Raw genomic sequence first — 24,158 nt, 5'->3', positions numbered from 1 at the left:
AAGAACCGGTTCTGAATGGAGCTCTCAGCCCAGGAAGGGCAAAGGGATGGAAGGTTCCGAGACTGCGACCCACAAGTCCAAGAGAAAAAGGAGCGTGTGACGTGTCGGCAGCTCGACGCTGACTCGGCAAGTCGGGCTGAAGAGTGCGAAGGCAGGAAAGAGTTAAAGTCTTCCGGAGTAGGAGGTGACTTTCTATTGATAGTCTCCTCGGTCCCTGCTGCAGTCCAGACCTTAGACCATGCAGCTGAGGAGGACCAAACCGGGACTTCTTCTGGACGTGATGAGGAGGTGAGTTGGAGGTCTCAAAATGCTCGGATGGTCCCTGAACTGCACATCCTGACACGTAGCCTGGTTTTACCGCAATGCCCGTGTTGAGTGCTGGCTGATACCGGCACCGATCCGATATCAGCAGGAACCGTAAACGCTCGAAAAGGTTTTAACGAGACAAATTAGTCAACCAAGGTGGGTAAGGAAAAGTGTTTATTATTAACCGCCTGGAATGGACTTGTGCTGTCTTTAAGTTGAAGCGGGGTGGCAATTGTTGGTTAAATTTTGCTGATACCTAGTGGTCACGGTGTAGCAGGAAGTTGAAGGATGCGGACACGTTAGTTACTTTCCGACACTCTGCCTTGGAGACTTTGTATGTGTAAGTGAGGGGTGTCCAAAGTGTGGCCCCCGCCCCTATGGCTGACTTTGGCCCTCAGCTCCTTTCTTTGTTGGCCCTTCACAGGTTGTGAAATAATTCATTTTTATTGAGTTATTTAAAAACAATTACTAATCAGATACCTTCCAGTGTTAGCACACACATGCTTTTTTATTCCAAGAATAGATTTGGAATATAAAGGAGAACAAATGATTAATCTTCATATATCCCTGATTAATTCAATATTGTGATTAATCGCATGAGTTAACTCGTTATTTTTCACAGCCCTCGTTATGTACACTAATATAAAACAAGTTTTGTTCAGCTAGCTTAGCATATATTGTCGTCGCTTTTAGCATCTTTATTGTACAAAAGATCTTGCTCAATTATGTTGCTCAATGATTATTACCTACTGTATGTCTAGCTTGTGTGCTATGGAGTGCGTAGCTGTTGTGTAGCCGCCAGCGCCTCAAGTATTTCTTTTCGTGAAGGACTTCAGTAAAATCATCCGATGCCTGTTTTTTTTGTTTTTCTGATATCGCTGTCGTGACCTGTCAGTCAGGTTTTGCATTGGGTCTAGTTTGAGGCTGTTTCAGCACCATAGCAACCGGACTGTAAACCAAAGACGGCAAGGGGCGCTAGAAACAGAACCAAACAAAACACCTGGAAAATAACATGACACAACCTGGGAACCGGGTCATGACAGTACCCTCCCTAAAGGGACAGAACAAAGAGTCGCAGCAATGTGAGCAGAACTAGACTGTAAACATAAGAAACTAGAACCGGGTCATGACAGTACCCCCCCCCCTAAAGGGACAGAACAAAGAGTCGCAGCAATGTGAGCAGAACTAGACTGTAAACATAAGGAAGTAGAACCGGGTCATGACAGTACCCCTCCTAAAGGGACAGAACAAAGAGTCGCAGCAATGTGAGCAGAACTAGACTGTAAACATAAGAAACTAGAACCGGGTCATGACAGTACCCCTCCTAAAGGGACAGAACAAAGAGGCGCAGCAATGTGAGCAGAACTAGACTGTAAACATAAGAAACTAGAACCGGGTCATGACAGTACCCCCCCCTAAAGGGACAGAACAAAGAGTCGCAGCAATGTGAGCAGAACTAGACTGTAAACATAAGAAAGTAGAACCGGGTCATGACGGTACCCCTCCTAAAGGGACAGAACAAAGAGGCGCAGCAATGTGAGCAGAACTAGACTGTAAACATAAGAAAGTAGAACCGGGTCATGACAGTACCCCCCCTAAAGGGACAGAACAAAGAGTCGCAACAATGTGAGCAGAACTAGACTGTAAACATAAGAAACTAGAACCGGGTCATGACAGTACCCCCCCCTTAAGGTACAGAACAAAGAGTCGCAGCAATGTGAGCAGAACTAGACTGTAAACACAAGAAAGTGGATTCTGAGGTTTGTTGCGTTGACCAGCATTCCTCCAATGGGGAATTCAAATTGCTAGTCTCTCCCAGATTCTTTTTATGGCACATAAGCTGATGTTTGTATTCAATCTCCAGGCAATAGTTGGTATTTTGTAGTTTATTCTCAAAGCTTAGAGGACAAACTTGAGACCAACCCAGCACCCAAGCGTTCCCTAGCCCGGTCCAGATCGGTCTACCAAAACCCCGGAACTCTTGTCTACTTCCTCCTTCTCCTGTCCCCCCCACCTGCTGTTTCCCCAGTCTAGCTGTGCTCCTTATCTTAGGAATGTAATGGCAGTCTCAACAAAGACAGCGCTCTGACTCTAACCAAGGACACTCGAATCCAAGCACTTTGTACCAAATGAGACATTAGCTGATGTAAATATGACTATAGGAGTTTTTAGAAAGAAGTAACACTTAAATATGGGTATGCTTCCAACAAGTTCTGGACTCCTCAGGTTCATTTATGGACCAACTTGAGTTGCTTCATCCATTCATTGAACTTTTCGCCCAGCTCGTCTGTGATTGGCTGACCAGCTAAAGATGGCCCACCTCTTCCTGGCCAGCAAGACGGTCCTGCCCGAAGACGGCGCTCGAGGGAGCGCGGGCGCCGTTAAGATCCCCACCATGTTCTCCTACGTGAAGCTGGGCGGCGACAAGCCCAGGAAAGACCACGCCATCGTCACGACGACCTCGGTGCCGCACGTCAACGAGGCCCAACTGAGCGCGGCCACGGGCGGCGCCGAGATGTCCTGCTACCGCTGCACGGTGCCATTCGGCGTGGTGGTCCTCATCGCCGGCGTGGTGGTGACGGCGGTGGCCTACACCTTCAACTCGCACGGCTCCACCATCTCCGTGCTGGGACTGGTGCTGCTGGCGGCCGGACTGGGCCTGCTGGCGTCCAGCGCCGTCTGCTGGAGGGTCCGACTGGGCAGGAAGCGGGACCGGAGAAGGGAGAGCCGAGCCGCCCTTGTGGTCGGTCCGGGGTACTGCGAGGCATGAGGAGGACTTGGACCAACTGGAACCTTTGGCCACCTCACCAGCAGAGGTCCAGTTCTGGGCTGACCATTCCGCTCAGAATCTATTCTCCATTGAAAAACCTCCTTTTAAAAAACGGATATGAAAATATCTATAATTATATATTTGAAATTCAATTATTGAAAGTTATGAATCAATTTAGAATAGATTGTCAATTCACAAACAGCTTTATAAAAATGGATTCTTAGTAGAAAAATGTAAATTTTTTAAAATATATTTTCAAAATGATTTTTGAAAATTATGATTCGATTTTCAAGTGATTTGCAATTCAAAAAGGTCTTTTTAAAAATATATTCTTATTAAAAATATATTAAAAAGTATATTTTTAAATCAATTTAAAAAAGAGATTACGAATCGAATTTAGAATCAATTCTCAATCAAAAAAGTATTTTTTAAAATTGAGTAATAAAAATAAAACTATTTTTTTTTCATTTAAATTGATTATTTAAAATTATGAATCGATTTAGAAGCAATTGTCGATTATAAAACGTCTTTTTACAAATGATATAAAATATTTTTTTAAATATTCCTGTATATTATAACGATTTTTTAAGATTTTTTTTTAAGTTGTTGATTCAAAAACGTATTTTCAAAAACTGATTCCTATAAAAAAATGCCCTTTAAATATTATTTTTTATCGATTTTTGAAAATTATTTAGAAATCGATTTGAAAATGTTTAAAAATCGATTCTTATTAATATATATATATATATATATACTTTTTTTTTTTTTCTATTCATTTAAAAAAAAAAATTTTATATTGATTTTTCTAAGTTATGAATCGATTTAGAATCAATTCTCGATTCAAAAAAGTATTTTTAAAAATTGAGTAATTAAAAAATATATATATACATTTTTCTAAATTGATTATTTAAAACTATGAATCGATTTACAATCAATTCTCGATTCAAAAAAGTATTTAAAAAAATTTAGTAATTAAAAAAAAAAATATATATATATATATTTTTTTTAATTGATTATTTCAAAGTATGAATCGATTTAGAAGCAATTCTCGATTCTAAAACGTTTTTTTACAAATGATATCAAACATTTAAAAAAATAGTTTGAATTTGTTTTTAAACAACGATTTTTTAAGATTTTAAATTGATTTTGAATCGGTTGTTGATTCAAAAACGCCTTATAAAAACGGATTCATATCAAATAATGCCCTTTAAATATTTTTTTTATCTATTTTTAAAAATAATTTAGAAATCGATTTGAAAATGTGATTCTTATTAAAATATATTTTTTTCTTCTTTTCAGTGAGAAACATATTTTATATTGATTTTTCTAAATTATGAATCGATTTAGAATCAATTCTCAATTCCAAAACGTCTTTTTAAAAATTGGTTATTTTTAAACATATATATTTTTAAAACAATGTTTTAAAATTATGAATCGATTTATAATAGATTCTCAATTCAAAAACATCTTTATAAAAATGTATTCTTAGTAGAAAAACATATATTTTCATATTTTTTCAAATTGGTTTTTGAAAATTATGATTGGATTGAGAAGTGACTTCCGATTCAAAAACTTATTTTTTTAAATGATCCTTAAAAAATATGTTTTTTAATCTATATTTTCCACATAGATTTAAAAAAGAAATTATTCATAGATTTAGAATTGATTCTTGATTCAAAGAAGTATTTCTACAAATTGAGTAATTATTATTTTTTAAATAGATTTTTTAAAATTATGAATCGATTTAGAAGTAATTCTCGATTATAAAATATATTTTACAAATTATATAAAGTATAAAAATATATATTTGGTCATTTTTCAAGATATATATTCTAACAACTTTTGAAGATTATAAATTGATTTAGAATCGATTCTTGATTCAAAAACTTATTTTCAAAAATGAATTCCTAACAAAAAAATTCCCTGTTTTAAACAATTTATCTAATCGATTTTTTGAAAATAATGACTCGATTTAGAAATCTATTTGAAAATGTTTAAAAATTGATTCTTATGAAAATATATATATTTTTTCATTTAAAAAAAAAATTCTATATTGATTTGAATTGATTCTCGATTCCAAAACGTCTTTTAAAAATTTTAGTTAAAAAAAAATAAATATATATATATATGTATATTATTTCCTAAATAGATTTTTTTAAAAATTATGAATCGATTTAGAAGCAATTCTTGATTATAAAACGTATTTTAAAAAATGTATTCTTATTTTAAAATATACATACTTTCATTTTTTTAAAATACATTTGTTTAAATCGATTTTTGCAGTATAAATTGATTTAGAATCGATTCTTGATTCAAAAACTTATTTTCAAAAATGAATTCCTAACAAAAAAATTCCCTCTTTTAAATAATTTTTCCAATTGATTTTTTGAAAATAATGACTCGATTTGGAAATCTATTTGAAAATGTTTAAAAATGGATTCTTATGAAAATATATATATTTTTTCATTTAAAAAAAAAAAAATTATATTGATTTTTCTAAATTATGAATCGATTTAGAATTGATTCTCGATTCCAAAACGTCTTTTAAAAATTTGAGTAGTTAAAAAAAATAAAAAATAAATATATATATATATATATATATTTTTTTTTTTTCCTAAATAGATTTTTTTTAAATTATGAATCGATTTAGAAGCAATTCTTGATTATAAAACGTCTTTTTAAAAATGTATTCTAATTTTAAAATATATATACTTTTTTTTTTTTAAAATACATTTGTTTAAATCGATTTTTGCAGATTATAAATTGATTTAGAATCGATTCTTGATTCAAAAACGTATTTTCAAAAATTTATTCTTATCAAAAAAATGTCCTTCTTTAAATAGTTTTTAAAATCAATTTTTGAAAATGATGAATCGATTCTCGATTCAAAAATGTATTTTTAAAAATGGATTCTTATTAAAATATCTAATTATATATATATTTCTTCATTAAAAAAATATATTCTTATATTGATTTTTCTGAATGATGAATCGATTTAGAACCAGGATTAATAAAAGTGAATGTGCACCCCTACTTGCCAGAACGAAGAGGGAGTGTTGTCCAGTTGTCCTTTGGCGCCCCCTGTGGTCAACTTTGTAGCAGCCTGAGCATTGCTCTTCGTGAGTAAAAAAGTGAACGAATAAAAGCAAATGTAAACAAATGAATGCTGCTAGCGAGCAAAAAGGTACTTTCGACTCTTGATGACAACATCTCCTAGGAGGTGAAAAGTTGATCATGTTTAATATTTTCTATTCCACACGCGCACAAAAGCGTCTTGGCAGACGTTTGTCACCAAGACAAATGTTGGATGTCTTATTTATTCATGTTTTCTACCAATAAAGTCACAACAACTCAGCTCGTGTCTTCCAGCTGCTCTGTTTTGTCGTGTTGTGACGTTGCCTAGCAACAAGAAATTACACTTGGGGGTTCTGGGGGCGAGGGGGTTGGGGGGGGGGGGTCACTGACGGGTAGCGGCTACTATTCATTGTCACTCGTAACAAGCTAACTTTATCCTGACCTGAGAGCAACGTGCCGGGAATGTGAGGGGGGGGGGGGGGGGGGGGTGTACGTGCAACACAGGAAGTGACATCACAACATCTTAAAGTGCATTGGGCCTCAGCAGGCACAAAGTCAATCCTAACTTAGGTTAAAAAAAAAAGCAGGACAGTTTAATTTGGTACCAGGCAAGCACTCATAGAGCAAAGACCTCAACCCCGGCTCCTTATGAATAAACAGTGAGTGAACCCTCTCGTCAGTCATTCACTATCTTTGTCTCCCACACACACACACACACACACACTGCAATAAAAAAAACCCCATACAGACACACATGGACACACCAACAAGTCACCGGCAGTGTGACCTGCATCACCTCATTAATGCCAGGTTCGCACCAACGGCGCTTGCCGCGCTTTAAAGCGGCGAGCAAAGCGCCGTCATTTTTGTCAATTTTTCCACGAATATCCCGATCTCCGAAGTAATGTTATGCTTTGATACGCTCTGATACGAATTAGTCGCCGCTTTGGGGGGACGAATGACCGTTCCTCACGTTTTGATGCCGCTTTGATACGCTTTAAATCACGCTTTGATACGTTTTATTAGGCTTTATTGAACTTTATTATGCTTTGATGCGATCCTGACGCTTTAAATCAGGCTCTGACACGTTTATCAAGCTCTGTTGTGCATTGGAATTAATGTGTCATGAACATTATGAACATTCATTTGTAATAATGATATAATTATGTAATGATGTGCAATTTGGAAGATGCTGTGATTATTATTTTGTGAATTTGATGAATAAATTGCGTGCGCACACATAATATAATAAAAAAGAGAAATATGATAAACAAATAAGTTTTAAAAAATGTGAAAAACTCAGTATACTAAGTTTTCCCCACATTTTTTTAGATCTATCTATTTATTTGATTTCTCTTTTTGTTTTATTATATACAGGATAAAACACATAATGTAATAAAAAAAGAGGAATATGATAAACAAATAAGTAAAAAAAAAAAGTGAAAAACTCAGTATACTGTTTTCCACACATTTTTTTTATTCATTTATTTTTTCAATTTCTCTTTTTTTCCCGTTGTATTATGTTTATTATTTATTATGTTTTATATTCATTAATTTTTTCAATTTCTCTTCTTTTTTCGTTATATTATGTTTATTATTTATTATGTTTTATATTTATTTATTTTTTCAATTTCTCTTTTTTCCCTGTTATATTATGTTTATTATTTATTATGTTTTATATTAATTTGTTTTTTCAATTTCTCTTCTTTTTTCGTTATATTATGTTTATTATTTATCATTTATTATGTTTTATATTCATTTATTTTTTCAATTTCTCTTCTTTTTTCGTAATATTATGTTTATTATTTATTATGTTTTACATTCATTTATTTTTTCAATTTCTCTTTTTTTCTCCGTTATATTATGTTTATTATTTATTATGTTTTATATTCATTTGTTTTTTCAATTTCTCTTCTTTTTTCGTTGTATTATGTTTATTATTTATGTTTTATATTCATTTATTTTTTCAATTTCTCTTCTTTTTTCGTTATATTATGTTTATTATTTATTATGTTTTATATTCATTTGTTTTTTCAATTTCTCTTTTTTCCCCGTTATATTATGTTTATTATTTATTATGTTTTATATTAATTTGTTTTTTCAATTTCTCTTCTTTTTTTGTTATATTATGTTTATTATTTATTATGTTTTATATTCATTTATTTTTTCAATTTCTCTTTTTTTTCCGTTATAGTATGTTTATTATTTATTATGTTTTATATTCATTTATTTTTTCAATTTCTCTTCTTTTTTCGTTATATTATGTTTATTATTTATTATGTTTTATATTCATTTATTTTTTCAATTCCTCTTTTTTTCCCGTTATATTATGTTTATTATTTATTATTTATTATGTTTTATAGCAGCAGCCTAAGCAGAGAAGCCCAGACTTCCCTCTCCCCAGCCTCTTGGTCCAGCTCTTCCCGAGGCGTTCCCAGGCCAGCCGGGAGACATAGTCTTCCCAACGTGTCCTGGGTCTTCCCCGTGGCCTCCTAATAATCGATTTAACTGTTGCAGCCCTATAAGAGATGAATTGGCTCAGCCCCAAAGTTCCTGATATAATTATTTGTGGCTTGGCATCCTCTTGCTGAAATAAGCAGGGGCGTCCATGATAACAACATATGTTGCTCCAAAAGCTGTATGTACCTTTCAGCATTAATGGTGCCTTCACAAATGTGTAAGTTACCCATGTCTTGACCACTAATACACCCCCATACCATCACACATGCTGCCTTTTACACTTTCACCCTAGAACATGTCTTGACCACTAATACACCCCCATACCATCACACATGCTGCCTTTTACACTTTCACCCTAGAACATGTCTTGACCACTAATACACCCCCATACCATCACACATGCTGCCTTTTACACTTTCACCCTAGAACATGTCTTGACCACTAATACACCCCCATACCATCACACATGCTGCCTTTTACACTTTCACCCTAGAACATGTCTTGACCACTAATACACCCCCATACCATCACACATGCTGCCTTTTACACTTTCACCCTAGAACAGTCCGGATGGTTCTTTTCCTCTTTGGTCCACAGTTTCCAAAAACAATTAGAAATGTGGACTCGTCAGACCACAGAACACTTTTCCACTTTGCATCCTTCCATCTTAGATGAGCTCAGACCTTCCCGACCACCACGCAGGCCGTAGATTTCTTATTTGTAACAATTCTTAACCGATTAAAAAAAAAATCTAAAATGTATAATTTTAATAATTTATAGATTTTTTTAACTGTCCTATCCAGACACTCAGAAAACTCCACATCAGGTTGACTTTAGAAAAGAGAAGTGTTGGATTCTTCTCTTGTTGCCTTATTTGTATTTGACTTTATTCCAAGTTTGGCTAGGAAAAAACAGTTTTCTTTTAAAATAATGTCAACATTTATCAGAGCTGCTTATCTATTTTTTGGAAGAATGTAGTTAATCATTGAACTGGCAGCCAAAGTTATTAAAAAGTATTGATTTTGAATTGAGAATCTGTTTGAATCGAGAATGACTTCTGAATCCAATCGTGCCCAAAGAGCCACAGCCCTGCTATTAACTATCTGCAGTGGGATTTGGGCATTACATTAGTTTGAAGTTGCATTAAAACTATCCATTTATTTTCTACCGCTTATTCCCTTTCGGGTTCGTGGGGGGGTGCTGGAGCCTATCCCAGCTACAATCGGGCGGAAGGCGGGGTACACCCTGGACAAGTCGCCACCTCATCGCAGGGCCAACACAGATAGACAGACAACATTCACACACTAGGGACCGTTTAGTGTGGCCAATCAACCTATCCCCAGGTGCATGTCTTTGGAGGTGGGAGGGGCCTATCCCCAGGTGCATGTCTTTGAAAGTGGGAGGGGCCTATCCCCAGGTGCATGTCTTTGGAGGTGGGAGGGGCCTATCCCCAGGTGCATGTCTCTGGAGGTGGGAGGAAGCCGGAGTAGAACCCACGCAGTCACGCGGAGAACATGCAAACTCCACACAGAAGGATCCCGAGCCAGGAATTGAACTCAGGACCTTCGTAATGTGAGGCACATGCACTAACCCCTGTGCCACCGTGCTGCCCTGAACACATTGACATATGCATTAAAAAATTGTTTTCTTTTGTACTATATTTTTTTAATGAATTAAGTAACGCTTAACTCAACCTTTTTCCAGAACAATATAGAATGTGAGCTATAACAGGACAATACAATATAACAATACAATATAACAATACATACATTTATCATTTGTTTGCAAAATGCTTACAAAAAAGTGGGACCCCAAACATTTACCGTGGGACCCCATTTAAGTTAAGTTAAAGTAGCTATGATTGTCACACACACACTAGGTGTGGCGAAATTATTCTCTGCATTTGACCCATCACCCTTTGGGAGGTGAGGGGAGCAGTGAGCAGCAGCGGTTAAATCATTTTTGGTGATTTAACCCCCAATTCCAACCCTTGATGCTGAGTGCCAAGCAGGGAGGTAATGGCTCCCTTTTTTTTATAGTCTTTGGTATGACTCGGCCGGGGTTTGAACTCACAACCTAGGATAGGACGGGATAGGTCTTTATTGTCATTGCACAAGTACAAGGAAACTTTGTTTTCAGCACAAACCCATTCAAGATGAGAGCCACAAACAGTGTACAGGGTTACAGAACAGGAACGCTGATGGGTCGCCACAAGGCGCCCCGTAAAAGATGGGGAAAAGGTCAACGCTGGGGAAGGATGAGTAAAACAAATACAATCCGGAGTGGGGAAAGACCTCCATAGCAAAGCACATATACATATTGCAACGTACATCTCCAGATATCTAGCTACAGAGGGGAGGGAGTGGGGGGGCCATGGTGGCAGGCCGCAGCTCTCAAGGCGTTCCTGGGACCCCATTTAGAAAATTCCTAGCGCCAACACTGCATTTATGTATATCTATATATACACACACATATAAACAACACTAGCTAAAAAAAAAAATAGCGAGCATACTAACGTTAGCATGCTAACTACGTGAAACGTTGTATTGTCACATCAAGTGGCCCTGCTGTGCCTAATGAAGTGGCCATCCTTAGTGACTTGTGCAGAGTGCATCACGGATTCTTTGTGAGGGGAACTCCCATCCGCCCCCTCCCTTCCTGACGCCCCAAAGAGCGCCTTGGGTGGCACCCCCCTCAGGATAATCACCCCCCCGACACCCGGGCGGAAAGGCCTGGCACGCACCGAGGCCGGCGGGCAGCAGGATGAAAGGGATCAGCCGCAGAACAGGAAGGAGTTTGCTGCTTGTCCACACCCGTCGACACTTCACCTTTGACCCCCTCCTGTGGGCGTGTCTGAGCCGAGGTCATCCCCGCGTCTTGGTTTGCGTGCACATGTCAAAGGTCAATCCTATCCAACCTCCCGTTTCTGCCGGCGGTGCAGGATCCGAGTGAGACCTCCTGGCGGCGCTGCTCGGAGCCCAGAAGGAGGGCGGCGGCGACGAGGGGGCCCCCGCCAGGTCCCCTCACCCTGGGAGAGGCACTTCCTGCTCGCCACATCTGCTTCTTTCATCTGCACACGCGCTGACGGATTTACTGACGCTTGTTGAAGCGGCGAGGAGGGCCACGGCCGAGGAAGTTCACATTGTGTTGCAGAAGAATGGTGGCTCCTTTTTTTTTCGTGAACACTGTCTCCATGGCGACAAGACCAGTGGAGGCACCACGGAGAGCAGGAGGGTGACCCCGCCTGTGGGTGCCGGGACGTCTAAGATGTTGACTCTCCAATATTATTATTAATATGAAGCAAAGAGCCGTATTAATATTATTCTGTCGCATTTAATACAGAACAAAGTGATCAACAATCTCCAACATGTCGTATATTGTTGGAAAGGTCTTGATGGTGGCTACGGTGCTATTTTATTTTTGGAAGATTTTGCGTTACTATGGCGACGCTATTAACAGAAAAGTCCCTCATTAGGACAATTGATTTGGTACACCCAGGCCTGGCCCTAACCAATCTGGCACCCTAGGCAAGATTGTAGGTGGTGCCCCCCCCACATCGGCAGTGAAGTGTATATACTCACAAGAAACCGAATAGCTTTGTCTTTGACCTTTTTTTTTACTTAAAGAAAGCAAATTAACATATTATATGAGAATGTTATGTTATGATTATCTTTAACCGAATCACAGCAGTGCTCAAATTAAAAAACAGCATTCCCTCTCATGTGATGTTGCTTAATTAACATTAATGATGTGCACTTTAACAACTAGGCTTACAACTATACCTATTATATAAAGGGGTGGAAAAGTGACTATTACCTGCAGGGCAAACATTAGCTAACCAGAAGGCAATAACAATGTAAACAAAAAACACCTGCTTAAAAGATCGAATACAAATGTCCATGAGGAATGTAAGGTGGGAGTACTGTAATTACCTAACGTTACATTATTATTTTCCATAACAATTTAGCCCCCTCCACAATATTAACCCGACGTTAAAACATAACCAGCTATTTATTGATTAGCAATTGCCGAATCATGTAACATTAGCTTAATGCTAAAAAGCCAGGTTACTATCACATTCTGTAACAGACAAATAATTTCATGTAGGCTAACGTTACCTACCTGCTACCTCTGTCTTTTTCTCGTTTCTCCTCCTCTTCTTTTCTCTTTTTTCTTCCCTGGGCACCTGACAGTTTTGGCCGTTTTGACATCTTGTGTTGATTTTTTGATGTGGTAAGAGTCATGATACGGGAAGGGAGGGGGCGCACCGTGCGGGGGGAGGGGGGGGCGTAATATTGTAACAAATAATATTTCTATTAAATAGGCTTTACTTTGTATTTTAATTAACGTGGGATTATTTTTTGTATTTAGAAATAATAGTACCAACTTTTTTTTGTTTGTTTGTTTTTTTCTCCAACATTTGTGGCACTGGCGTGGCGCCCCCTGATGGACGGCGCCCTTAGCATTTGCCTATACGGCCTATGCCACGGACCGGCCCTGGGTACACCACATTTATAATGGACTTTATGTCAGCTTACTTTGGCTACCTTAAATTCTGGACTATAAGCCGCTACTTTTTTCCTACGCTTTGAACCCTACGGCTAATAATTTATGGATTTTTCTTCACTGATGGCCATAATGTAAATAGTTTTCAAAAAATAAAAAAATAAAAGAGCAAATACACTGAAAAGGTGTGTTATTGTTTGTGCTGTAATGCCATCTGTTGGACGAGTTTGTCGGTGTCTTTCCATTTAGTGCTTTGAACTGGAAGTAGAAGTGCCGTTCCGTCTTTTACTCGTCCATAGCGTTTCTACTCGTATGGATTCTTCATTCATCACTCCAAGCAACGTTTGTAAGTTTTACAATATAACTAAAACAATTTTTACGTACTAAGCCGTCCCATGTGTGATGTCTGTAGGAGTGTTTCCATATCGTAACGTAATCAAGCTAGCGTCAGTAGCATTAGCTAATATGCTAACATGTTTTCAAGTGTCTGTGTTAGTATCAGTAACTTACAAGGGCATTCTTTTTGTATTGTTTCAGTTTCACTAACTCACCAAAATGTCACTGTGGAGTTATCGAGTCTGTTTGGCTGATTGGAGAGCTAGCTTGCGCATCTAGTGGGTCCATGACCATGACTTCTGTTTTGTTTGATCAGCCGATTTACTGCCGTGTTACATACACAAGGTATAAACATTTGTAAATACCTTAATAACTTAACAACTAAAATAGGGTTAGGGTTAGGGTTAGGGTTAGGGTTAGGGTTAGGGTTCACAACATATATATATGCGGCTTATAGTCCGGTGCAGCTAATATATGTAACTTTTCTTATGTTATCATGGTAACATTAGCATGGTAACGTTTCATGCTAGCATTTTAGCAAATTTTTCATTATTCCAACCTAAAATCCAAGGGTTTTGAGATTTGTCTCCATCTTGCAAGTACACTAACTGTTCTCATCACAACAAGCTAACTTTAGCACGCTAACATTTTAAGGCAGCATTTGAGCAATTTTTTTGTTTAAACCTAAATCTCAAAGCTTTTAAAAAATTGGCACCATCTTAGAAGTATGCTAATTTCACTCATGTTAGCATGCAAACTTTTAATACTAACATTTTATCTAGTTTTATTCGTTTAAACCTAAAAATCCTTGATTTTGATACTTGCCGCCATCTTAGAAGTATACTAACTTTTCCTATGTTATCATGGTAACATTAGCATGGTAACGTTTCATGCTAGCATTTTAGCTTATTGTTCATTATTCCAACCTAAAATCCAAGGGTTTTGAGACTTGTCTGCATCTTGCAAATATGTTAATTGTTCCCATTATAACAAGCTAGCCGTTAGCATGCTAAGGTTTTTAATGCTAGATTTTTACGTCAATCGACTCCGGCCCAGAGGTTCACAGCACAGATAGCAGGCTCATTACAATTTCCACGGAAATGTTCTAGTTATTATTATTCTCTGCCCCTGGTGCTGACCATCTGCTGGCGAGGGCGAGTACTTTGGTGTCGCCGCTTCCTCCGAATGTTATTCTACAATGTTTGGACAACCTCTAGCTGCGAGACCATGTCTTCACTCACTTTTATTCTCAGGGTCCATCTGGAAGACACGACACGACTCAGACCAGCTGCAGACGACTAATATGTGAATGTGTGTGTGAATGGGTGCATGTGGAAAGAGTGTCAACGCGCTTTGAGTACCTTGAAGGTAGAAAGGCGCTATACAGGTATAACCTATTTACCATTTAATATTCCATGAAGCCGCCACACGGACACAGGAAGGTGACCACCATGGTGACCTTCTTCACAAACAACATGCTGAGAACCACAGGAACGAGACGATGAACGCTAACTAATGAAAGCTCAATTTTTGTTTCATCCGACATCACATGGACAAAGATAAGACCTTCTGGAGGAAAGTTCTGTGGTCAGATGAAAGAAAAATGGAGCTGACTGGCCACAATACCCAGCGATATGTTTGGAGGAGAAAAGGTGAGGCCTTTAATCCCAGGAACACCATGCCTGGTGGTGGTAGTATTATGCTCTGGGCCTGTTTTGCTGCCAATGGAACTGGTGCTTTAAATGGGACAGTAAAAAAGGAGGATTAGCTCCAAATTGTTCAGGAAAAGCTAAAATCTTCAGCCCGGAGGTTGGGTCTTGGGCGCAGTTGGGTGTTCCAACAGGACAATGACCCCAAACACACCTCAAAAGTGGTAAAGGAATGGCTAAATCAGGCTAGAATGAAGGTTTTAGAATGGCCTTCCTGACTTAAACGTGTGGACAATGCTGAAGAAAAAAGTCCATGTCAGAAAACCAACAAATTTAGCTGAACTGCAGCAATTTAGTCAAGAGGAGTGGTCAAGTGGTCAAGCAGAAGCTTGTGGATGGCTACCAAAAGCGCCTTATTGCAGGTAAACTTGCCAAGGGACATGTAAGCAAATATTATAAATATGTGAGGCTGAAACGACGCGTCGACGTAGTCGACGTCATCGGTTACGTAAATACGTCGACGCCGTTTTTGTGCGTCGACGCGTCCCATATTTACGTCACACTACCGTCATGGCGAAGCTCAAAGCAGACGATCAAAGAAGACGATGCGAGCGGTGCGAGCGAGGGGGAAAAATCACGCCAAAAGTGGTCAAAAGTGTGGAAGTATTTCAATAAACGGCCTAATAATGTTGTTGTATGCACGCTGTGTCGAGCGTAAATGGCCTATCATAGCAGCACAACGGCTATGAACCAACATTTGAAAAGAAAACCATCAACTAGTCAATCGTCCGCGTGAGCATACGTTGTCATCATTACACAAAAACATGAATGTGTCATTTGTATCTGCTAGGGGTGTAACGGTACGTGTTTTGTATTGAACCGTTTCGGTACGGGGCTTTCGGTTCGGTACGGGGGTGTACCGAACGAGTTTCTAAGCTAAAGCTAACTTTAGCTGCTAAAGTCTTAACAAGCTACTTCGCTCCTTCTGCCTCTGTCTCAGCACGCAGCATTGTCCCACCCACACAACCATCTGATTGGTACACACGAAGCATTATCAGCCAATCAGCAGTGCGTATTCAGAGCGTTAGCAGCCAATCAGCAGTGCGTATTCAGAGTGCATGTAGTCAGCGCTTCAGCGTGGAGCAGATAGGTGTTTAGCAGGTGAGCATCAGGCAGCGGACTCTCCCCAAATGATAATAAACACCTCCCAGTCAACTACTAGTAACATCACTATGAGCCCGTTGACCTTCTAGAAACTTCAACTGCAGCTCAGCTCACTCGCAGTCCTGGCTTGAGGTGAAGGCTAATTAGCTCTCAGTTCCAGCCACATCGACCCCTTCTGAGCGCCTATTTTCAGCTGCTGGGAATATTGTAAACAAGAAAAGAAGCAAAGCAAGTAGACATGCTAACCTTTCTTCATTACAACTGTTAGTCACTCACTGGAATGAGTAGAATTGGTTATTGTGTACTGTGTTGGACTGGATGTTTATTTTGCACATTTTAAAAGCAATACTTAATGTTTACAGTGCTCCAGAATATTTAGATTGGCACTTTTTTGTATTGGATGTTTATCTTTATTTTTGCACATTTTAGCAAATAAGCAATACTTTTACTTTTGAAATGCTTATACTATTGCAGAATATTAAGATTTGCACTGGATGTTGACTTTTATATTTGCACGTTAAAAAGCAAATAAGCTACTTTTAATTTTGTTAAAGGTTAAAAGTTTTAAATGTTTACATTGTTACAGAACCGGCATGAAGAGAACCGGCATGAAGAGTACGCCAAGAGAGATTGTTCACTATGGCAGAAACATGCTGAGGCTTTCGTCCAGCAGTGGACTGACAACGGCTGATGATGATGATGATGATGATGATGATTGTTACAGAATATTTAGTCATGTTGTTGTCAATGTTGACTGAGTGGCCATACTTCTTTTTTTTTTAAAATAAAAGCCATGCCTTTTGAAAAAACTGGCCTACATTTATTTTTTCATCTTCATTTTGAATAAAAAAATAATCGGTAAAAGGAAAAATAATCTATAGATTAATCGAAAAAAAATAATCTATAGATTAACCGATTAATTGAAAAAAATAATCTATAGATTAATCGATAGAAAAATAATCGTTAGCTGCAGCCTTAGCTGTATGTATACTTTTGACCCAGCACATTTGCTCACATTTTCAGTAGACCCAAAATAAATTCATAAAAGAAGCAAACCTCATGAATGTTTTTTGTGACCAACAAGTATGTGCTCCAATCACTACATCACAAAAAAATAAGAGTTGTAGAAATGATTGGAAACTCAAGACAGCCATGACATGATGTTCTTTACACGTGTATGTACACTTTTGATATCTGCCATATGCAGTTGAGAGACGTTTCATGAGAGCAGAGTGTCAAATAAATGAATAAACGATATTGGACAGCATGTTGTGATCATCAGGGCGTTTAATTCATTTTCAGAAACTTTTTAAGTGCCAAAACCCACAGATGTTGTTTTGACCAAGATTACGTTTGACGTCACGGTCAGACGGGAACGCCAGTCAACTTTCACCTCCGCTGAGGTTTGCGTGCGGCGGCGAGCCCCCGCCCCCTCAGCCTCGTACCGCCGCCAGATGACTAGACTTATGTAACGCCCCCCCAGCGGACAAAAAAGCAGCACAAACACATAAAACACGCCGCTAATACTCTGCATGTAATCCACAAACATGGAATATGGGAGCAGGAGGATAATTGTGCAATTCCTTTTATGGAAGAGGAGTGCCGGGCGCTTTTACGTAAGAGGATTTGTTCCTCCGAGGCCTCCAATGAGCAAAAAGGACACGCTTTTTTTTTTTTTGGTGAAGAAGACAGATTACACCGCTCATGGCAGACATTTTGTCCTCAAGAGTTACATTTCTTCATGCAGTGACGCGATGAAAAATGTCAAAACTCTAACTGGTCCTTGTTAGCGTTTGCATCTGCCGAGAAAAAAACATTTACAATTATTGTTTTCAACTTTTTTTGGCTAAACATTAGCTTGGTGTGACCATATTATTTGTAACACTTAGCAGTTAATGGCTAATATTAGCTTTCCTGGCTAAGATGGCTAACAACAAACTCCTAATAGTGCTTATCATAAAACATCCACTGTTAAACTTTAATAATGTGATCAAATGTCTTATTAAGAACGTCAAAATACAGCATATTTTACATTTAGGCAGCCTCTTTTCCAAATATGGTCACTTTCTGTGATCAAATGTCTTTTTAAGAACGTCAAAATACAGCATATTTTACATTTAAGTAGCCTCTTTTCCAAATATGGTCACTTCCTGTGATCAAATGTCATTTTAAGAACGTCAAAATACAGCATATTTTACATTTAAGTAGCCTCTTTTTCAAATATGGTCAATTTCTGTGATCAAATGTCATTTTAAGAACGTCAAAATACAGCATATTTTACATTAAAGTAGTCTCTTTTCCAAATATGGTCACTTCCTGTGATCAAATGTCATTTTAAGAACGTCAAAATACAGCATATTTTACATTTAAGTAGCCTCTTTTTCAAATATGGTCAATTTCTGTGATCAAATGTCATTTTAAGAACGTCAAAATACAGCATATTTTACATTAAAGTAGTCTCTTTTCCAAATATGGTCACTTCCTGTGATCAAATGTCATTTTAAGAACGTCAAAATACAGCATATTTTACATTTAGGCAGCCTCTTTTCCAAATATGGTCACTTTCTGTGATCAAATGTCTTTTTAAGAACGTCAAAATACAGCATATTTTACATTTAAGTAGCCTCTTTTCCAAATATGGTCACTTCCTGTGATCAAATGTCATTTTAAGAACGTCAAAATACAGCATATTTTACATTTAAGTAGCCTCTTTTTCAAATATGGTCAATTTCTGTGATCAAATGTCATTTTAAGAACGTCAAAATACAGCATATTTTACATTAAAGTAGTCTCTTTTCCAAATATGGTCACTTCCTGTGATCAAATGTCATTTTAAGAACGTCAAAATACAGCATATTTTACATTTAAGTAGCCTCTTTTTCAAATATGGTCAATTTCTGTGATCAAATGTCATTTTAAGAACGTCAAAATACAGCATATTTTACATTTAAGTAGCCTCTTTTCCAAATATGGTCACTTCTTGTGAACAAATGTCTTTTTAAGAACGTTAAAATACAGCATATTTTACATTTAAGTAGCCTCTTTTCCAAATATGGTCACTTCCTGTGATCAAATGTCATTTTAAGAACGTCAAAATACAGCATATTTTACATTAAGGTAGCCTCTTTTCCAAATATGGTCACTTCCTGTGATCAAATGTCATTTTAAGAACGTCAAAATACAGCATATTTTACATTTAAGTAGCCTCTTTTCCAAATATGGTCACTTCCTGTGATCAAATGTCTTTTTAAGAACGTCAAAATACAGCATATTTTACATTAAAGTAGTCTCTTTTCCAAATATGGTCACTTCCTGTGATCAAATGTCATTTTAAGAACGTCAAAATACAGCATATTTTACATTTAAGTAGCCTCTTTTTCAAATATGGTCAATTTCTGTGATCAAATGTCATTTTAAGAACGTCAAAATACAGCATATTTTACATTTAAGTAGCCTCTTTTCCAAATATGGTCACTTCTTGTGAACAAATGTCTTTTTAAGAACGTTAAAATACAGCATATTTTACATTTAAGTAGCCTCTTTTCCAAATATGGTCACTTCCTGTGATCAAATGTCATTTTAAGAACGTCAAAATACAGCATATTTTACATTAAGGTAGCCTCTTTTCCAAATATGGTCACTTCCTGTGATCAAATGTCATTTTAAGAACGTCAAAATACAGCTTATTTTCATTAAAGTAGCCTCTTTTCCAAATATGGTCACTTCCTGTGATCAAATGTCATTTTAAGAACGTCAAAATACAGCATATTTTACATTTAAGTAGCCTCTTTTTCAAATATGGTCAATTTCTGTGATCAAATGTCATTTTAAGAACGTCAAAATACAGCATATTTTACATTAAAGTAGTCTCTTTTCCAAATATGGTCACTTCCTGTGATCAAATGTCATTTTAAGAACGTCAAAATACAGCATATTTTACATTTAAGTAGCCTCTTTTTCAAATATGGTCAATTTCTGTGATCAAATGTCATTTTAAGAACGTCAAAATACAGCATATTTTACATTAAAGTAGTCTCTTTTCCAAATATGGTCACTTCCTGTGATCAAATGTCATTTTAAGAACGTCAAAATACAGCATATTTTACATTTAAGTAGCCTCTTTTTCAAATATGGTCAATTTCTGTGATCAAATGTCATTTTAAGAACGTCAAAATACAGCATATTTTACATTTAAGTAGCCTCTTTTCCAAATATGGTCACTTCTTGTGAACAAATGTCTTTTTAAGAATGTTAAAAATACAGCATATTTTACATTTAAGTAGCCTCTTTTCCAAATATGGTCACTTCTTGTGATCAAATGTCTTTTTAAGAACGTCAAAATACAGCATATTTTACATTAAAGTAGCCTCTTTTCCAAATATGGTCACTTCCTGTGATCAAATGTCATTTTAAGAACGTCAAAATACAGCATATTTTACATTAAGGTAGCCTCTTTTCCAAATATGGTCACTTCCTGTGATCAAATGTCATTTTAAGAACGTCAAAATACAGCATATTTTACATTAAGGTAGCCTCTTTTCCAAATATGGTCACTTCCTGTGATCAAATGTCATTTTAAGAACGTCAAAATACAGCATATTTTACATTAAGGTAGCCTCTTTTCCAAATATGGTCACTTCCTGTGATCACAGCTCATTTTAAGAACGTCAACATACAGCATATTTTAGGTGAGGATCCAAGATGGCGCCGTGAACGGTCTAAACTTGCGGGAGCAGCATCTAAAAAAAGAACATAATCCTGTGAAATTGGCTCGTATATGATTTAAAAGAGACTTAATAGTTTCCCTATAATATTTAGTTCATTTTGTGTTTCATTTGGCTGGACTTAACGACTGCTCCTTTGAACTATGTCGACATCTTCTGGCACGAAAAGGAAAGGTGTGGCGAAGAAAATGGCGGACAACGCTACAACTTCAAACCTGCTATTTGAGAACTGCCATGATTATATCATCAATGGGGACAACATGAAAATGCATTTCATGAATGAAGTAGTTTTACCTTGCCTGCCAGTAACACCGGAGAAGCCTCCCACCAAGAAAGGTAAAGATGAAATAAGCAATAGTGACATTGTTGCTACGCTATCCGCGTTAATTAACGCCCGCTCCCGCACGGAGGTACATAGTATTTTACATTAAAGTAGCCTCTTTTCCTTATATGGTCATTTTCTGGTCCGAACAACCAATCAGGTCACTTATCAGACCAGCGCAGACAGACGTCCATGAGATGCCACATCCGGACTACGAGTCACATGACCCCTTGAGCTTCAGCCGATTGGTCCCAAAGTGTGCGTTGGGAGGGGCGTGGGTCTGCACTGATTGGCTGCAGGTCGAAATAGTTCCAAGGAATTGTGGGACTTGTAGTCTTGTTCTCAGCAGTCGCGCCAAAAGCCTGCAAAACAAGCGCGGAGGAACACAGTGAGTGAGTTTTTTATTTACTCCTTAAACGTCAAACTTGTTCTATCGACACTTTTTTACATGTTGAGATGTTTTAATGCTTATGAGTCTAGCTAGCAGGCTAATAGCGAGCTAATGTTAGCCGTTAACACCAGCTAGCAGGCTAATAGTGAGCTAATGCTATCATGCTAACATTAGCATGATTTCATTATCAGATTATTTTTTATCAATCCTATCAACTGGCAGGATAATTACATACATTGCTTTATTACCATTAACTCCTTTATTAATCGGACTATATTGTGAATTTTTGATTGACAACAGTGAGTGATTGTAGTGGGTTTTTAAAAAAAATTTCAGCAATATAACTGCCATTTTGTACATAAACACCAGCAGAGTTTCAACATGTAGACAACATTTTGATTAAAGTTGTGTTTGCAAAGCTTTAACATGCGTGTTAAACAGAAGCTTTACAACATGGACAGCTTTAAATCAAACTGCTTTGGTGCCACTTCATGTACTGTATTTGCAACATAAATTTTTTTTTATAAGAACAAACAAACATTCATTTATAATTCACTCAACAGTCAATGCAACAACAAAAAAAGAAAAGAAAAGCAATTACAGATAGAGAATTAAGTAATTTAAATAAAATAAGACAAAAAGGGCTACCTAAATCACTTTAAATGGTTTTAACAAAGATATCAATTTAAGGACTTTTGTACTCTTAATCATTCTCCGTGATTTGATTGATAATTGTAAACCATTAAGCCAATTACAAAATGCAGGCTTTACTTTTATAAATCAACATTTTTTTAGGAAACATTTTTGCCTGGAGCATAAGAATGTTGACAAACATTTCTATGTTACAGTCGTTGATAAAAAATACCAAATTTGATCTCTTCTATAGAGAATGGGGACATCTCCACACCCTTGTTTCTCAGCCAATCTTTGATCTCCTCCCAAAACACATGGACAGTCTGCAACATAACAACATGTAGCGTGTTAGCGGCTAAAATTAGCTCGCTATTAGCCTGCGGGCTTGTGTTAGCGGCTAACATTAGCTCGCTATTAGCCTGCTGGCTAGTGTTAGCGGCTAGCATTAGCTCGCGATTAGGCCATAAATAGGCCAGTATTTATTTTATTCAAATGTGAATAATGCTGTATAATAGATTGTATTTATATTATTCACATGTGAATAATGCTGTATAATAGACTGTATTTATATTATTCCCATGGAAAAAATACCTAAGTGTTTATTGTCTATTGTGAGCAAACTGTGGTGCTGAATTTCCCCCAGGGATCAATAAAGTACTTTCTATTCTATTCTATGTCCACACGAACACAGAGAGTTTCAAAAACACATATTTACCATGAATTGATTAACGTGGACTCCGACTTAAACAAGTTGAAAAACTTATTCGGGTGTTACCATATAGTGGTCAATTGTACGGAATATGCAATCTACTAATAAAAGTTTCAATCAATCAATCAATAGGATTTAAAAAATCTCCATCCACACTAGTATAGTTTCAAAAGTGTCTATGTCTACGCACAAACACGTACACCTCCTGTCATGCACATTTTGTCCAATCAGAAGCCTGAAAAAAGCAGCAATATCTGACTTGGTGGCGTTACACCTCCTATTATGTTTATTTTGATCGACTTTAGACGTACAATGTCATGTACATTATCTTTGAAACGAGCCTGAGCCCTTGGAACATTATTAAAGAGCGAATGCATGCCTGTGCTGCTGAAACCCAACCCACATAGAATTATAACGTGTTCAGCTACATGGTGATGTCTTACATGTGCAGTGAAGTGTACATTATTTCTAAAATCAGCACGCACTAATGAAACCCTTTTGCATGTTTAGGTGCCTATATAAAGTACACGGACGTGTGTGTACCGCTGCAAAACTCGTGGAATTATGAAGCATTTAATAATCGATATAGTGCTGTGTAATGAAGTGTATATTGTAAAGCTGCAGTTATCGAATATTTTAGTAATCGAGTATTCTATCGAATATCCCAATCGAGTAATCGAATCAATTAGGGCTGGGCGATATGGCCTTTTTTTAATATCTCGATATTTTTAGGCCATGTCACGATACACGATATATATGTGGATATTTTGCCTTAGCCTTGAATGAACACTTGATGCATATAATCACAGCAGTAGATAGATAGATAGATAGTACTTTATTGATTCCTTCAGGAGAGTTCCCTCAGGAAAATTAAAATTCCAGCAGCAGTGTACAGAATTGAGATCGAATTTAAAAAGTAAAAAGTAAATAATGGGGGTATGAATGGAAACAAAATAGAAAAATATTACAATAGAATAAAAATAAAAAGCAACAATGAGAATAAAAATATAACAGTAAAATAAGAATATAACAAGAGAAACTAGGCAGTAGTGACCATGTTATGAAAAATTATTGCACTGTTATTGTTTTGCATCCCCTGTCATCCCTCCCAGA

General features: G+C 37.1%; 2 protein-coding genes across 4 annotated transcripts in view; one reads left to right on the top strand and one right to left on the bottom strand.

The window, feature by feature from the left end:
- Nucleotides 1-238: 238 nt before the first annotated feature.
- LOC133638867 (transmembrane protein 100-like) lies at nt 239-3,720 on the top strand. Of its 2 annotated transcripts, none has more exons than XM_062031865.1 (2): nt 239-288; nt 2,589-3,720. In XM_062031865.1, the coding sequence occupies exon 2, from the start codon at nt 2,618-2,620 to the stop codon at nt 3,074-3,076; it is 459 nt and encodes a 152-aa protein (XP_061887849.1). In that variant the 5' UTR covers nt 239-288; nt 2,589-2,617; the 3' UTR covers nt 3,077-3,720. The 2 variants fall into 2 exon arrangements, with proteins under 2 accessions (XP_061887849.1, XP_061887850.1); XM_062031866.1 differs by lacking the exon at nt 239-288 and adding an exon at nt 335-462.
- A 13,756-nt stretch (nt 3,721-17,476) lies between these two features.
- The window catches only part of si:ch73-256g18.2 (small integral membrane protein 36), a 20,515-nt gene continuing 13,833 nt past the window's right edge, over nt 17,477-24,158 (bottom strand). For both annotated transcript variants that reach the window (XM_062030702.1, XM_062030701.1), the window contains one exon: nt 17,477-21,674. The gene's annotated coding sequence lies outside the window, so the exon portion shown is untranslated. The remainder of the gene's footprint in view (nt 21,675-24,158) is intronic.

This window comes from Entelurus aequoreus, linkage group LG21 (genome assembly GCF_033978785.1).
Source record: "Entelurus aequoreus isolate RoL-2023_Sb linkage group LG21, RoL_Eaeq_v1.1, whole genome shotgun sequence".
Taxonomy (NCBI): domain Eukaryota; kingdom Metazoa; phylum Chordata; class Actinopteri; order Syngnathiformes; family Syngnathidae; genus Entelurus; species Entelurus aequoreus.
The sequence above is the reverse complement of the archived record's forward strand: the minus strand, read 5'-3'. Positions and strand labels throughout refer to the sequence as shown.

Excerpts from the sequence above, each read along its gene's own strand:
- LOC133638867 (XM_062031865.1), top strand. The coding sequence starts at position 2,618 with ATGGCCCACCTCTTCCTGGCCAGCAAGACGGTCCTGCCCGAAGACGGC.